The sequence below is a fragment of the Oratosquilla oratoria genome, chromosome 43, assembly GCF_046742065.1.
Source record: "Oratosquilla oratoria isolate Oo_2021 chromosome 43, ASM4674206v1, whole genome shotgun sequence".
NCBI lineage: Eukaryota > Metazoa > Arthropoda > Malacostraca > Stomatopoda > Squillidae > Oratosquilla > Oratosquilla oratoria.
Window position 1 is genome coordinate 19,306,123 of NC_134819.1, and position 12,059 is coordinate 19,318,181.

A 12,059-nucleotide genomic window follows, 5' to 3' on the forward strand; every position below is an offset into this window, starting at 1 on the left:
CCCAATAAAATGGCTTGGCGACCCAAATTTGGGTTGTGACCCAGGGGTTAAGAACCACTGCAGTAGAGGAAGGATGCCCACTCTTTCTAGATACTGCACTCTTCCCTTCAAGAACTAAAGCTTCTGCTAAAGACAACTTGAACTCCTGGAGCATCATAATATTCCTGGAAGGAATCCCAAGGTCTGTGTAGTCTCTACAGTATAACAACCAGCAGTTCACAACAGTCACATCCAAAAAGTGAAAAAAGATGAAAATATTTCTTAGATCTGGTATGGACATGGAATCATGTTACCCTTCTGTTTTTTTGTCATACTTTTTACATTCATTCATTGGTTCTGCTGAGGCAAATATTGACAGCAGATGAACTGACCTATTATCCATCCATTTCACAGCTCGAATTTCAACATCATCTACCAGTGTTTTTTTTTTTTTTTTTGTGGATTCCCCTACCTTTTTTCAAAAGGTCTTTGTCATTATCAAAGGAAATGCCTGGAAGTCTTTTTTACTCTAACAGTTCCCAAACACAGTACCTGTTTCTTAGCTAGTGTGGTCATTAGATGGAGTGACGTGAACCAATTGTCAAAATACAACAGATGATTCATGCCTGTAGGGATACTTCTGGCTAAATTCAGCACCACATTTGAGCTTGGTCCTAAATCTAGTTCTCCAGGTGCAGACAGAATTTTCCCTGTGTATACCTCAAAGTCATACATGATGCCATCTACACCACAAAGGCAGAAGACTTTGTAGCCCCATTTGTGAGGTTTACTTGGTAAATACTGTTTCAAAGAAGAAACACCCTTGAACGGGACTAACTGTTCATCTACACACAGTTGTTGTGGTATGGGAATGTCACGAAACTTAGCAGCAAGATGGGTAAGTAGTGGTCTGACTTTGAATAATTTGTCTGAGTTGTTATTTGGCAAGGTAGAGTTATCATTGAAGTGTATATTTCCTTTTATTTCCTCCCACCTGTCCCTACTCATATTCTCTGTAATCATAGGACAATGAAGTTTGCCTTTCCAATAAAGACGTGAGGTTGATAACTTGACTAAGGACATGGCAAATAAAGATAAAAAAAAAACTGCTCTAACTCAAGTTCAAACTTTTTGAAATGTCTTTTTGTGATGCATACAGGTTACTTTGGCATACAATGTGTTCTATGATATCTGGAGAAAAGAAATATCTAAGATATTCAACAGGTTTCCTGAGTGATGTAGCAGGTTCAATCTCACCAAGCCATTCAGGTGGATCCAAAGCACTATTTGTGGCACCCATTTGATGCCAGAGAGGAATTTCTTAATGATTTCTTGATTGTGTATTGGTTGGCTTTTGAACTGCATGGGTAGGGCCTGGTGTTGGCTCTTGAACTGCATGTGAAGGCCCTGGTGTTGGCTCTTGATCTACATGAGAGGTCACTGATCTGATTTCTGGCTCACCAGGGTTATCAAGCAGAGTGGCCAATTCATCTTCATCAGGGATGTAATCACTGCCTGTAATAAAGTAGATAGTACAGTTCCATGTACATTATAGTGCTGTATATCCATACAATGTTCTGGGAACTGATACTAAGGTTACACAGTAATAGATAAATATACATCTATGAGTATATGTAAAGATACAAAATTAGATATATAAATGCATAATTATCAGAAAAATAGATTTGTAAATTTGTAATGAACCAAGAAAAAAGTAATTTGTAAAAACCGATTTGTAAATAAATTACTTACCAAAGTCAGGGAATTCATCAGTATCATCATCACTATCATCACTGTGGGTAAAATATCTTCTTGTTTTACCATAAAACTGAGAACAATCCATGCCTGAAGAAAAAATAAAATTACACCTCACGGATGAAGTGAACTAAAAAGTTACGCTTGTATAATTACGTATAAACTAATTATTTCACCTTTATCATACTTGTTTTTCACATTAACCCTATATCACCTACTGCAACGAATTAGTAACGCTTGAAATAAGCTGTGGTTGTGTGAAAAATTCTGACCATATCAACATAACTGCCGCCTGTGACTTATTAGTTACATTCTACTGAGCAGATGGGATGAGGTAGTAGCACGCTTACTAGTGACGTCTGGCATCTATACTTCAGTGTTTATATCTGATCAGCTGTGGTAGTGCAGGGCTGACTTTGCTCCTATTTACCTCGTGTTTTCGTAGATTTATAGGTGAGTTCTACACTTACTAAAATCAGAACATGTACATAAAGTACTGCTGGTATGATTAAGGTTGACAAATCAGAACATGTCCATAGTATGTCATGTACATTTCATGCCATCCATAGCACTTAATCATATAAGCATTGAATGAGCAATGTGGTGACAACGGCAGCTGTAATGTACGAAGGTGTCCACAGACATCCATGGTTATTTGAGAGCTTGATGCTGTGTAGAGGACAGCACACAGCTAAAAGTTTATATGTGAAAGAAGCTTATGTCATAAGTATACAACATGGATATAAAATCACTTACCAATTAGTTTTTCTCTTGCAGTTTTCTCTTCATAATCCAGAGAAACTGAACAGCAAACCTTTGCTTTCTTGTTCTTGTATTCTTTGTTTGAAGAATCCCACCATGCAGGCCTCTTCCCTACTTCTGAAATAAACTCCTCGGTGTTGTGGTAGTCTGCCGTCATGCTAGTCGTCTGAAAATGTTAGTTCATTCATTTTAGTGGGTTATGTGATGCATGCATGTATATCAATTATATTCAATTACCCTAAGGAAGGTAGCCAGCTAAGGCAACTCTCACCCATTCCACTCCCATCCACCACCCTTGTTTCCCTCTCATCTTAACTCCTTGTGGATAAAGGATCCCCCCCCACCCATCTCCAGGTCAGAAGTAATGCAGCAAGACATAGTACATCCACAGCAGGGCTGCTTTTATTCACACAGTACCCCTCTCTCCTCATCCCCTCACACAAAAAATAGAGGAGACAAGGAGAAATCCCTTCAGGCTACACCAAAAATCTCATCCATACACAATCATTCTCCACTCACTCCTACCCCTTGCCTTCTCCCTTCCTTGTTCAATGAGCAAAGTCCTTTTCACCCCTTCCATCTATCAGACCTTGGCTATACAAAATTGAGAAAAATGTTGCCCAGTGAAATAACCTCTGGATACCAAAACCTGATTTCTGAAACAAAACGGGTAATACCTGTTACAACATAAGAGACCTGGCCAGTTTCTAAAAGCAGCCATGCAATATGCCTTACCTCACAATCCTCACACTTTTCTGGTGCCTGCATTCCTACTACCTGTTCTTCTCATGGCACTTTTTGTGCCATATAGCCAGTTACTGGTTTAAACCATGGATCTTCCTCTCCAAAGTTGACCTAGGAATAGAAATTCTTCTATGTATCTTAAATCAAAGTGGGATATTAAATTCATAAACAATCAATTTCATTTATCCAAAATCTACCTGGAATGAAGAGTTCTTGGTAACAATGTTTTGGAACAGAGCAGCATTACCAATTTCTCTGTGACGATTTCTATAAGCTACACCTTGATGTTCACCATTTACTGTAAACAAAATTACTGCTGGTTGAACATCCAAGTTAAGGAAGCATCCAACAACATCATCCTTCCCAAACTTTATGCCATAATTCTGAAATGAAATAAAGAAATTTAACATCATCCTTTAATCAATGCAATACAGCAGGATATCAAACCTAAAATACAAGTAACACATCAAACAAACTTTAACCTTGAACTTGAGATTGCTTGAAGTTTTTGCAGTGCCTTCATAACCATAACTAAGTGGCTCCTCTCCAAGCATTAACCCAGTGTCATCAACTGACCAGCCAACATGAACCACATGAGGAGGTTCTTCATCAGCTTCCAGGTGAGGAACATTAAGATGCTCCATCACTTTCACTTCATAAAACACCTTTCCTTTGGTGAAGCCATAAGTTGCTCTCACTCCATGCCACACAGAACCATAGTCTCATCCAGTTAAGGGATATGCTGACAATCTGTCTTCCTCACTTATGACGAGACTTGTATCTGAATTATCTTAAAATATAAAAATGGACACTTTCAATCCAATGTGACACAAATCAAGCAAATTAAGCAACATGTAAACCATAAAGATACTGAACACCGGAAAATATGATAAACTTACACCTGTCAAGCACTACCAAGCTCTTGTCAAACTCATATTTATCTTCAACATCTGGTCTGGATCTCTTTGCTACAGGTATCATTTTTGTTACTTCAACTTCTTGTTTTTCACCCCTACGCCACTCCTCAGTAGATTCTACCTTCACTTCTGTTGGCTCCTCCTTTATATCTATTGATTCCACATTATCATATTCATATTTAAATTCTGTTTAAAGACAAAAATTCAAGCACTGATTAGTAGAGCAACAATGAGTGATATTGCTAACATAAAAGTCAAAACCTTGTAGTGTCACTCAGAAGTAACCTCAGTAGGTAAACAAACCTTCCACTCGGACCTCTTTAACCCAAGCTTCCGTATTCCTTTCAAAAGTTTCATCTTATTGTACACCCATGGACACATCCTCATCCTCCAATTCTTTTTTCACTAGTAGTTCAGGCTCCTCTTCCTCAATTTCTGCAATTATGAACTTCACATCTTGTTCCTCTTCTTCCTCTGGGTCACTTTCCTGTTCTAGAGAGAGAGAAAGCCACAAGAAAATATGATAAAATTGCACCTGTCAAGTACCTGTTAAACACATATTCATCTTCAACATTTGGTCTGGATCTCTTTGCTGCAGGTGTCATTTTTATTACTTCAGCTGCTTATTTTTCACCCCCTACACCCCTCTTCAGTAGATTTTACCTACTTCTATTGGCTCCTCCTTTATGTCTATTGATTCCCCATTATCATATTCATATTTGATTCTTATTTAAAGATGAAAATTCAAGCATTAATTAGAATAGCAACAATGAATAACATTGGTAACATAAAAGTCAAAACCTTGCAGTCACTTAAAAGTAATCTCAGTAGGCAAACAAACCTTCCACTATGACCTCTTCAAGGTACTCCTTGTCATTCATTTTACAAGGTTTATTTTCTACTACAACCATGGGCACAACCTCATCCTGTAATTCTTTTTCCACTTGTAGTGCAGCCTCCTTTTCCTCTTCCTCAATTTCTCCTGTTTCCAGCTCCTCTTCTTCCTCTGGGTCATTTTCCTGTTCTAGAAATCCACATTCTGAAGGAGGAGTGGGAGGGAGTAAAGGATAGAGCAGAGATGGGTGTGGAGGAGGAATGGGGATGGTTCAAGGAGGGAGTCTTAAAGTGTGCAAGGATGGTGTGTGGAACAAGAAGGACAGGGGGAAATAGAAGAAAGGGTAGTGAATGGTGGGATGAGGAAACAAAGAAGGTTGTAGAAGAGAAGAAGCGAGCATTCACAGATTGGTTACAAAAGAGGACAGGGGAGTCATATGAGACGTACAAAGAAAAGAAAAGAGAAGTAAAGCAAAAGGTAAAGGAGGCAAAGAAGAGAGCAGATGTGAAATGGGGTAGGAGTATGACAGAAAATTTTGAAAGTAATAAAAAGATGTTTTGGAAAGAAATTAAGAGAGGAAGAGGAGGCGAATCAAGTAGGGAAGAAAAGGTAAAGGGTACAGATGGAGAGTTGATAATGGAAGAGATGGCAGTGAGGGGAAGATGGGCAGAATATTTTAGGGAGTTGCTGAATGTGAAGGAGGATAGGGAAGGAAAGATAGCTGCAGTGGGAAATACGAAGAAAATGAGAGTGATGAATGAGGAGAATGGAGGAGAAATAAGGAAGGATGAGGTGAAGGCAGTTGTAAAGATGATGAAAGCAGGTAAGGCACCTGGTCTGGATGGATGTCATGCAGAATGTCTGAAAAAGGGAGGTTCAGTGATGGTGGACTGGTTGGTGAGATTATTTAATGTTTGCTGGAGAGAGGGTAGAGTACCGGAGGACTGGAGTAGTGCCTGTATAGTTCCTCTTTACAAGGGAAAAGGGGACAAGTGTGAATGTAGTAATTTCAGAGGGATTAGCCTGTTGAGTGTAGTAGGGAAGGCTTATGGGAGAATCTTAATTGAGAGGATTAGGAGAGGAACAGAAGGAGTAATTGGTGAGGAACAGTGTGGATTTAGGACGGGTAGAGGTTGTGTAGATCAGATCTTTGTGGTAAGACAGATATGTGAGAAAGCTATAGGAAAGGGGAAGGATGTTTTTTGGGCTTTTATGGATCTGGAAAAGGCTTATGATAGGGTAGACAGAAAGGCACTGTGGGAGGTTATGCAGATTTATGGGATAGGAGGAAAGCTTTTGGGAGCTGTCAAGAGTTTTTATGTGAGTAGTAGAGCATGTGTTAGGATTGGAAATGGAGAGAGTGAGTGGTTTGAAGTAAAGGTGGGACTTCGTCAAGGATGCGTTATGTCGCCCTGGCTGTTCAACTTATACATGGATGGGGTGGTGCGAGAGGTAAATGCTAGGGTAGTGAGTCAGGGATTGGAGATGGTTAAAGAAAATGGAGAAAAGTGGGAGGTGAGCCAGCTGTTGTTTGCGGACGACACTGCGCTTGTGGCAGGGTCAGAGGAGGGATTGAGGAAGCTGGTGGCAGAGTTTGGGAGAGTATGTGATAGAAGAAAGCTAAAGATAAATGTGGGTAAAAGTAAGGTGATGAGATGTACAAGGGGTGAAAGTGGCAGTAGACTGGAAGTGAACATTAAGGGAGAGCGACTGGAGGAAGTGGATAGTTTTAGATACTTGGGTGCAAGTGTAGCAGGAAAAGGTGGAGTGAAGGTGGAGGTAGAATGTAGATTGAGAGAAGCGAGTAAATGCCTTGGTGGTTTAAAGAGTGTAATGAGAAATAGACATTTGGGAATGGATGCGAAGAGGAGACTGTATGAAGGAGTGATTGTGCCAACAGCACTGTATGGGGCAGAAACGTGGAACATAAGAGAAGAAGAGAGAAGGAGTTTGAATGTATTTACCTAGTTGTATTTACCTAGTTGTATTTTGCGGGAAGGGGAGCTATGCTCGTGTTGTCCCGCCTTTGTATCTTGCAGTGTCTAGTTTGTTTTTAAACTCATGAATGGTTTTTGCGCATACTATTTCATTGTCCAGTTTGTTCCAAGTGTCCAAAACTCTATGAGGAAAACTGTTTTTCTTCAGTTCTCTTCTATAGCTATGTTTTTTTATTTTCTTTCCATGTCCTCTTGTGTTTCTTTTGTCCCAGTTAAGTAAGTTCTCACTATCGAGTACCTCTGTGCCTTTCATGATTCTGTAGATGGTCAATAGGTCACCTCTCTCTCTTCTTTGCTCCAGTGTCGGTAACTCCAGTTTAGCCAATCTCTCTTTGTATGATAGGTTTGCAAGTGCAGGTGCCATTTTTGTAGCTGCTCTTTGGATTCTTTCTATTTTCTTTATATTCTTTTTGGTACTGGGGGACCACAATGTCGCTGCATACTCTAATCTAGGCCTTATCAATGTAACCAATATTTTTTTCATCATGTCTTCGTCCAAGTATGTAAACGCCACTTTTATTGATCTTAGCAAATTGTAAGTCTCCCCGACAATTTTGTTAATCTGTATATCATAGGACAAGTCGTTCGTGATAATTACTCCCAAATCTTTTTCGGATCCTACTTTCTTTACTTCTTTGGTTCCAATTGTATATTTTCCTGATATTCTGTTTTTGCTTTTTCCAAACTCCATTATGCTACACTTCTTAGTATTAAAGTCCACTTCCCATTTCTGACTCCAGTTCCATACCCTATTTAGGTCTTCTTGCAGTGCTTCACAGTCCTCATCAGTTTCTATTTTCCTTAGCAGTTTGGCGTCATCGGCAAAGAAGCTCATGTAGCAGTTCACGTCCTCATCCATGTTTGAGATGAGGTATCTGAGAAGTATGATGGGGGTTACTAGGCTGGATAGAGTGAGAAATGAGGAGGTGAGGAGGAGAACAGGGGTGGAAAGGGAATTGGGAGAGGTATGGAAGGCAGATGTGGAGGGAGTGAACATGAAGGGACATCCTAGGATGAGGTGGATGGATGGGGTGAAGGGGGCTTTGGGGAAGAGGGGAATGTCTGTTGAGGAAGGAAGGGAGAGGACGGAAGACAGAGGTGAGTGGAGAATGGTTGTATATGGATGATGTTGTGACTGCATGAGGAGGAGTGGGCGGGGGGGTGGGGGGTGGGGTGGTGTGTGTGAGCAACTTTTGACGCAGCCCGACGGGATTTCTCCCCGTCCTCTCCTTATATGCAAGGGGGGACGGAGAGGGGGGGTCGCCGATTGGATGAAGCGGCCTTGCTGTGGATGTACTGTGTCTTGCGACACTGCTTCTGACCCAGGGCGGTGGGCGGGGTGCAGGGATGACCCGTCATCCAGGAGGTGCTCAGATGAGAGGAAGGGTGGGAGGGGTGTGGAGTGTATTTGGGGATGAAATGGGTGGGAGTGTTTTTGTGCCTTTCCCTTTTTGGCTACCTCCCTTGAAAGGGGGAAAAAGCCTTGGTATATGTATGTATGTATGTAGAAATCCACATTCATCAGATATTTTGAATAGTTTATTTTTTCTAAATCACATAACAGATTTTTTGAAATCAGCTTTGAGTTAAAGACCATATTATGAAATAAAGATTCGCCAATTTCAAAGGACATAAAACTAGTTTTAGAAATTTAAGGATTTTTTCATTGCAAATTTTTTTGTTCCAAGTTAAGTTGCATCAAAATGTACTGAGAGGGTCAGAGTGAGGCACTCAAGTTTTTTGTAGATAAGATTCACAATGCCTCTTTCTCCACTACTTTCTCATTACAAACCCCTGTTCAAGGATTACCAATTGTCGACAGTGGGGAATGGTGGGATTATCACAGTAAAATCAACCAAAAATGTGGGAATAACAAGGGTCATTTCACCATGATCTATCCACATGTCTTTCAGGTGTTGCTGTCTCAACCAAATAATATTTTCAAATTTTGGGTACCTATATCTTCTAAAACATTTCTAAACATAATTAAAATATAATATTTGAGGTGCTGCTGTCTCAACCAAATGATATTTTTCAAATTTTGGGTACTTGAAACATATTCCCTATATCTTCTAAAACATTCTAAACATAATTAAAATATAATAATAACATTTTTTGGTTGAAGAATGATCCTCAACTACTTTTATTCTGAATGATACCAACTGATCTTGATGGGTTTTGTAGGTCCTTTCTAGTATTCACAGATACTCAGAGATGATCTAGATGATGCTCTACAACCTGTGATTCCAGATGTATTTCATCTAAGCTGGACTGGCATTGTCCATGCACAGTGGATTTGAGCTCTATGGTTATAAAGCTGATCCTGATGTTTCCAATATTTGTCTAAATTTTACACAAATTTCTGAATTATACCTGAGCTTATAACTCACTCAGGCAAATTACTGCAGTTATTTACAACTCTTGATGGATATGCATATTTTCTTGAAGTTCAGCTTTGCTCTACATTTATAAAATTTAATCCAAAACAAGCTTGTTAACCACTTCAATACAAGTCAAATTCTCACGCGCAGCATTGGCTGCCATATGTACGATGCATCACACTACTCACATCATAAAATATAGTCACTGCTGTATTACTCATTCTCTTTTACTCTGAGTAATAATAAACACAGAAAGCATTATCAAACCAGTTCACAGAATCCAAGGGTAACTAATGTACAACTACAAAGAAATATATATAATCAAAATACCAACGGTGGTATCCTCATGTACCCAATCATGCTTCATAACGCCTACATTGAGGTCATCATACTGAAGTGGTAAATAACTTTCAAAATGGGGCTTTTATGAATGTTTAATTAAATCAAACTTGTCATGGCGTGCAATCTTCATTTATATTCACAAAGCTTAGTATTCTTCTTGAAATTTTCAAGTTTGAGTTACCTTTGTGGAGAATATTATGACTTCCGACAGATTTCCCATCTCTTTTAATACAAAATGTTGACGGTATCAGTTAATCTAGGTGACCGTCCCACCGAGTTAATACTGGGATACTCTGCGTGAACTTGTATACAACTTTCAACACTACAAAACTACGTACCTGTGAACGACAGGGAACTCATCGAACCCTGAAACGTATAATGGCATCACAAAGCATCATGTATCTTTATGAATATGTAACTATTTCAATTATTCATATTGGTTTGGATATTTCATGTAACTCAATTTATGACTTACCGTGGCCTTGGGGCCACTTGGAAATCTTCTTTATCTTTGTTCTGGTTAATGACGGTGATGTGCGCGACGAACTTCGGGCGTGGCATGGAGGGTGAGTATGGGAAGGGGAAAGGATAAAGGTATGTTGAGGGGAATGGTTCTCTCACAGAGTCCCCTCACTGGTTTAAGACACGCTTCGTCGTATATGCACTTCACACATGATATATATGAGGTCTGTGATTGGGGTGAATTCATATCATCCCCTATTCACGAATCACTAACAGGTCAATTACATTTCTTGTCTCGGACTTGTCTTGTCCTCAACTAGTACTCAACTACTACTCAACTTGAACTCAACTACGCAACTACTTGTATGGACGCGAGAGGGCCTCTTTTGGTCCCGAACGCCTAGTGACCTATGACCTCTCGTTGCCAAGGGTCTATGGGAAGTACAACTTCACCTTAACTGAAGTGAAAATGTTGCACGATACATATATTATATAATCCCCATGCATGGGAACTATAGATGGATAATGCACCAAAACCAATACTCAAGACGGAGAAGACACCAAGTGGTAAATAAAATGATTAATAATGAAAATGACATATCGGTAACTCGACATTCCTGAGAGGGTCTAGACCTTGGGTTAGACAACCGGCTTGTGGTAACTAAGGGGTGTCGAGTCCTTACATAATGCTTTATATAATGTTTTCGTACATAGAAACAAAAATGATAGACCACTCTATCTAAATGGAAAAAGTAAGACTGTATAATTTGTTATGCATGTTTTCATATACTAAGTTTCTAGAATACAAATTTCATACAGCTTGATATGCTTAATTGCTGTATTTCAATCTTATTCCTTAATTCTACAGCTATCAATTCACTAAATTAATATGTAATAATAGTTTATTTACTCTAGAAAATGCCTCTGTCGGGATTTATTCCCGACACCCTCCTGTCGGCAAAGGAGCACATCTAATTACAATTGTGCATTGTCAATCAGGGATTGCCTTAATCTAATTGCTCTTCGAGCTGCTTGTCTCATAGGACGTACTGAAGGTGTCTCATCCTCACCAATGGATTCTCCACCTGATAAGGGTGTTGGCTCTTGGGAATGAATGGGGATATGACCGCTGTGTCATAATCGGACGCTTGTCCCTTAAGACTTCTTCCATTATAAGTCCCTATTTACCCCCTTCGCAACAATGTCACTTTTCTATATTTGATTCTGGTTAACGCTAGATCATTTTATTCGCATTAAGGAAGGACCTCATTGAAAATGTAAAGCTCATCTCAAATTTCGGAAACGTCGTTATAGTTATTCCCTTGAATGTAACTGCCTCCAAATTTGTTGTTCTGGTTATTAAGCTTTAACATTTTTTTCCTTTTATAAAGATGATTAATTTTATTATTTCAGCGGTCGTTCTATTAACATCTTCGGTACCCTTTTATGCTGGCTGCTAGTTTCTGTGACGCCCCCTTCGATCGTTAGCAAAAGCCTATTTCGACTAACCCATTCTGTATTTTTTGTTTTTTTATCTGTTCTATTCTATTTTATTCGTCGTTATCATTAATTCGAGGGAGGGTTGTTGGAATTCTTATGCAAAAGAGCCTTCACATGATATTAGTCTTTACGAAGCCTTTGATAGGGTTTCCCACACCTAATTTGAATAAGATAAATTGGCGTTGGCTAAAGCAAAATCTGCAAAGGTGCCGACAGGCAACCTCGTCATCACTAACAACCGTTTGAGAGAGCGATACAGCGTATAAATTTAGCAGGCTTAACATTGCCAATATATGTAGTATACTTTTATATTCAACATATGAAAGTATTGATAGTACAGGAGAGGTGGTTGTTATTAGTAATAATATATTAGAATCACAGAAAT

At 39.3% G+C, this 12,059-nt stretch overlaps 1 protein-coding gene across 1 annotated transcript; it reads right to left on the bottom strand.

Moving 5' to 3' along the window:
- Positions 1-3,756: 3,756 nt before the first annotated feature.
- On the bottom strand, positions 3,757-9,737 carry LOC143021839 (uncharacterized). Its single transcript, XM_076179606.1, has 4 exons — positions 9,701-9,737; positions 4,999-5,196; positions 4,461-4,649; positions 3,757-4,343 (listed from the first exon to the last, which is right to left on the bottom strand). Exons 1-3 carry the CDS (start codon positions 9,735-9,737, stop codon positions 4,516-4,518), a joined length of 369 nt encoding a protein of 122 aa, XP_076035721.1. The 3' UTR covers positions 3,757-4,343; positions 4,461-4,515.
- Between the last annotated feature and the right edge of the window lie 2,322 nt (positions 9,738-12,059).

Excerpts from the sequence above, each read along its gene's own strand:
- LOC143021839 (XM_076179606.1), bottom strand. The coding sequence starts at position 9,737 with ATGAAGCATGATTGGGTACATGAGGATACCACCGTTG. Across the intron at positions 5,197-9,700 it reads ACATGAGGATACCACCGTTG|AATGTGGATTTCTAGAACAG; the intron begins GTATTTTGATTA and ends CTCCTCCTTCAG. Across the intron at positions 4,650-4,998 it reads TGAAGAGGTCATAGTGGAAG|AACAGGAAAGTGACCCAGAG; the intron begins GTTTGTTTGCCT and ends CTCTCTCTCTAG.